Source organism: Triticum aestivum, chromosome 7D (assembly GCF_018294505.1).
Source record: "Triticum aestivum cultivar Chinese Spring chromosome 7D, IWGSC CS RefSeq v2.1, whole genome shotgun sequence".
NCBI classification, from domain to species: Eukaryota; Viridiplantae; Streptophyta; class Magnoliopsida; order Poales; family Poaceae; genus Triticum; species Triticum aestivum.
In genome coordinates, this window is record NC_057814.1 from 85,542,171 (window position 1) to 85,547,422 (window position 5,252).

At 48.3% G+C, this 5,252-nt stretch overlaps 1 protein-coding gene across 1 annotated transcript; it reads left to right on the forward strand.

Annotated features, from left to right (window-relative positions):
* Positions 1–3,636: 3,636 nt before the first annotated feature.
* On the forward strand, positions 3,637–4,931 carry LOC123168923 (probable calcium-binding protein CML30). Its single transcript, XM_044586787.1, has one exon. It carries the CDS (start codon positions 3,862–3,864, stop codon positions 4,555–4,557), a length of 696 nt encoding a protein of 231 aa, XP_044442722.1. The 5' UTR covers positions 3,637–3,861; the 3' UTR covers positions 4,558–4,931.
* Positions 4,932–5,252: the final 321 nt, after the last annotated feature.

Sequence of the window (5,252 nt, forward strand, 5' to 3'; positions counted from 1 at the left end):
TCCGACAGTGCCGTTGGTGCCACTGGGCGCCGCTCCCTCCATCGCATGCGCTCTCATTTTAAAACGGCTACTACTCGCTCGCCTGCGGTGAGGTGTGATGCGATGCGTCCGGATGGATGATGGGCGGTTTGTTTATGGCGGGGCTCACGCGTCATTCGGTGGCAGTACCAACGCCAACGTCGGGACGCGCTTCCAGCCCGTCCCCGATCCCGCGCCCATTTTAAATACCGCCACCACCTCCTGCTCCTGCTTGATTCAGCCTTCGGGGTCACGCCATTCGCGGGTAGGCCCGTGGAGTCCCTTAAATTCCGTGGACGCCCCGCTTTCCATGGGACAAAGTATACAAACATCGCCAAACAATTTGGTGAGAAATTTAGCAAGGTTTGTGGTCTGCTAAAAACAAGACACGGATGAACATGTACACGCACACACCCATTTCTACGAACGCGCGCACATCCCATCCATCCCTATGAGCATCTCCGGTAGATCTCGAGATTGACGAAACCCTCATAGACGTCCCGTCGTTTACGCGCACGTCATACTGCTAAACGACTTGAATCCGGGTGGCAGGTTTCACCACAACAAACTTAGCCATCTCATCTAAGCTCAGCTTGCCGCGATATTAGTGAAATTGTAATCCAAGTTCATGTAAGAATAGTTTTCCTTTGAGATCAAGTAAAGTATTGTGAAACACAAGATATTGTCGCGCATGAGCTAGCTATGTTTGGGAGGGATAACCACCAACTGCGTAGCTAGATAGTTTCCCAGATTTTTCTAGCCATTTGTTGTTGACGATGTAGTGGTTAATTAAGTTTAATGAAACTCGCGATAATGTCATTTCCCTAAAAAAATATACTAGGAAACACCAAATGGATCGACCTAGCTACTAGGCTGGGATGTCGTGCGATCTAGGTCGAATCGACCCCTCTAGCGAGCATCGAAGCAATCACGGGCATGAAAGCGGGTGGTCAAAATGAACGTCGATATTTTTGCAACGAGTTGATCTTTAGAATGTAGTTGGGAGTGTAAGTTTAGAACACTAGCCAAAAGAATTGAATGAAGTTGCAGATGATGTAGCCACACCATTATGATCATAAAAAAAGGGATAAGTATATTTTTCGTCCTCGAACTCCGAGGATAGTATAGAAATCGTCCCTCAACTTCGAAACCACTAAAACTCAGTCCCTCAACTATTTAAACCGGATACCTTTCATCCCTCACGACGCTTAAAGTGGTTTTGGTATGACGTGCACCCGGTTTTGACTAAAACCGTCGACGTGGACTAGTTTTGACCGCCATGTCACTCAAGTTAACTACACCCCCAGCTATCTCTCAATCCCCTTCTCTCACCCACGAACCCTAAACCTAGAGGAGGAGGCGGCGGCAGCGACTCGCTCATGGACTGCGGCAGCGTCGGCCGGCGGTGAGGTGGGACTTCGGTGGCGGGCGGCGTGGCTTGTGAGGCGCGGCCGTTGCTGGCTGGATGGGCACGGGAACGGCGCCCTTGATCCACGACAAGGAGCTCGATTGTTGTTGGTAATTTGTACTTGCACTCGTTACAATCTTACATTCAGGAGCAAGGGCACGCCCCACGTTCTGTTTGTGTCTCTTGTATGAACATAGGGAAGTCAATGGATCCTGGAGACGTGATGTTCATCAGATTTCATTTTGAAGGCCAGTTTTTGAATGATGGGAAATCACTTGAATATAGTTGGGGAAGTCAAGCTCGAGGAAATAAAAGAGCAAAGAAAGTCCCAGCAAAACTACTGGGCTAGTGTACTTGCACTCATGTTTGTGGTTATCGCTTGTGGTTATGTCAGAATTCAAGCTTGTGGTTATGTCAGAAAGAATTCATGTTTGTGGTTGCTTGTAAAACTAATCAATACTATTTCTCATTTACTTTGTCAGACTTTGAGAATTCCCTTGTGGTTTGCTTGTAAGAATAATCAGTACTATGTTTGTGGTTATGTCAGACTATGTCATGAAATCTGTTCAGCTGTGTCCAATCATCTATGAACAAGTCAACAATCTGCCATGCATTCAGTTTACACAATTGTCTATAATCACGTGAACAATCCGCTATGAATCCCAATCAGTTTATACAATGGTTTGAAACTAAAACCATCCAGTTAGCATACAATTTGATGTTAACAAACTGGACAAACATGCGACTGAAATGCTCTGAGCAAACCCAATTTTTCATGACGGTCAAAACCAGGCCATGTGGACAATTTTAGTCAAAACCGGGTTCACGTCATACCAAAACCACTTTAAGCGTCACGAGGGACGAAAAGTATCCGGTTTAAATAGTTGAGGGACTGAGTTTTAGTGGTTTCGAAGTTGAGGGACGATTTCTATACTATCGCCAGAGTTCGAGGACAAAAAATATACTCATCCCTAAAAAAACACATGTAATTGAATAAAATCCGCCTGATGCTTTCCTAAGAATAAAGAAATGGCTCAATTTGATGCATACCAAGGTCGAGGATGAGGGGTTGCTTCGTGCTTATGATAGTCTTGAACCCTAATGTTTCGAGCCAACATGAGTAACGAGATTTGAGTACTCTCAACACGTTCTTTTTCTGTAGAAATGTTTCAAGAAACACACGGTGTCCACATTATTGTTGCGATTCAAAAATTAACCATTATCTGTTTACGTCGTGTATGTGTCACGAGTGTGAATTTTTCATTCTAGTGAGAAGAACATGATTCATCAATAACGAGTAAAACATGTATTGAATTTATCGATCGTGAAGCTCTACAAACCACTGCTCCGGTCTTCATGAGTAAGCTTTATGTGAATACATATGTGTGGTCTTGTGCCTTGTACATTCATGATTGCACTAAATTGCAAGTTGCTTTGGATGTGTTTTTGATGTTTATGACCAAACACCAATCGTATATACTCCATATCTTTGTATGAATTGAGCTAGGTTCATTTTTTTCTCTCTCTCGGGAAGTTGAAACCTCGGTACTGGAGTTCAAGTTATATACTTTGCATGAGTGCTCCTACTCCAGTGGATTTGAATGGTGATTCTGTGGATCTCAAGATTTATTGACTCGGAGTCTCAGACTCTTGAAAATGTTCATAGGGGCATGATACGTTGGGAATTGGAGCATGTCATTCATAAAAGTTGAGTGTACATGTGTATTTGTGAGCATGTACTCGTGTACTCCGTGTTTTAAAACGGTTTTAATAGTGCCCCCTTGATTCACACGATTTGTAAGATGCAGGAACATGAAAAATAACATAGTGATATGTCATGTTCGATATTACATGATTAGCATGCCTGTTTGATAGTGCACAGAAATAACATAGTGATATGTCATGTTCGATGTTACAGGAGTACTTAGTAGATCAAAAAGATTTCTATGAAAACTAGCAGTACAAACAAATCCCAAGATTATAATCATACGATTCAAACAATCGTTACAAGGAAAAAATCATAGGATCAGATCCTCCAATTTTTTTTGTAAAAATCCTTTGAATCAAAGAGGCCCTTGTTCTTTGGTGTGAGGGGTGGAAAATAATACAAGAAATGTGCGGGGATGCAGGTGTGAACTTGCCATGCCCCATGCATCGTCTGAACCACCCACGATCTACTACTACCAGGTCGCACGATCGGGCAGCAGCAACTGAACCAACCAACCAACCGCCGCCCTCTTCCACCCCACGACTCTTCTTCTTCCCCTTCTTTACTCACCCCGCCGTCGACTCTTCGTCGCCGTCGCCTCATATATTAGCCGCTGCGTGCCGTCTGCCTTCACATTCACACACACTCGCCCGCGGACAAGCCAACTCTTGCGCTCCCACCTCCACAGCAGCTCAGCAGCAGCAGCGCAAAGAGCCAGCGTCCATCCATGGCGCCCCTGCTCCTGCTCTTCCTCCTCGGCGGCCTCTGCGCCCTCTTCTCCCTCGCCTCCTCCTCCTCGCGCGGCGCCAAGAAGTGCTGCGACGTCGACGGCGAGAAGGCCAAGAGTCACCACGGGGAGCAAGAAGCCAAGGCCAGCAAGGCGGTGGAGGAGAGGGAGGCGCGGCCGGCGCCGGCGGACCGGGAGGCGGACCTGGGGATCGTGTTCTCCACGTTCGACCACGACGGCGACGGCTTCATCACGGCGGGCGAGCTGGAGGAGTCGCTGAAGCGGCTGGGCATCGCCGTGTCCGCCGCCGAGGCCGCCGCCATGGTGGCCCGCGTCGACGCCAACAGCGACGGCCTCATCGACATCCACGAGTTCCGCGAGCTCTACGACTCCATCCCCAAGAAGCGCAAGGCCTCGCTGCTCCCCGCCTCCGCCGGCGCGGCCGACGGGGCCGAGGAGGAGGAGGACGAGGAGGGGGAGGAGATGGACCTCAAGGAGGCGTTCGACGTGTTCGACGGCAACAAGGACGGGCTCATCTCCGCCGAGGAGCTGGGCACCGTGCTGGGCTCCCTCGGCCTGCGCGGCCGCCCCGCCGCCGCCGAGTGCCGCGACATGATCCGCCTCGTCGACGCCGACGGCGACGGCATGGTCAACTTCGAGGAGTTCAAGCGCATGATGGCCGTCGTCAAGGCTTAGCCCCACCTCCACCTCCACTCCATCCTCCTCTTCTCCCCCCCCCCCCCCCCCCCTTCCCAGAGATCAGAATTTTTGTTCTTGGATTCTGCGAGTCCGAGGGACGTTGTTGGTGATCTGCTCTGCTCTTGGACTGGATCCGAAGATCGGACGGCGAAGAACCCACTAATCAACCGGTTTATTACGGGAGAGGGGGCTGGCCGGAAGCTAAATCAGCTTCCCGCTCCGTCCGTGTGTTCTCCCCTCCCCTGTTCTTGCTGATCAACTTGGTTTCTCTTCTCCTCTGCTATGTTACTGACAAAGTACTCTATCAAGTATGCATGTAAATATTATTTCTTGGTCGGCTGGTGAAAATGAAGAACTCACTCCATGCTTAAGAATCGCTCTGTTGCTGTGCTTGTGAATTGTTCAATGCTTGGTTAGATATGTGCCATTTTTTCGGGATCAAACAAACTTTCAGAGCTTTAGCCATGGACACTTGTCCATTAAGAAAGCCAGCAAGAAAGTACCAACTGCCTTTGTGTACAAGTACAAGTACAAGGTAGGTATTTTGCCATCTTACGCTGTCAAAAGAAAAATTTACATCTGGAGACTGAGTATGTCTATGGACTTTTGTACCGTGTGTTCTAGTAGTTTTTGAAGAAATCAACGTGCACATACGCAGTTGAGTGGGTCTTTCGGCGTGCCATTTTTACCCG

What these genes read in the sequence shown, in the direction of transcription:
- LOC123168923 (XM_044586787.1), top strand. Translation starts at nt 3,862, where the DNA reads ATGGCGCCCCTGCTCCTGCTCTTCCTCCTCGGCGGCCTCTGCGCCCTC.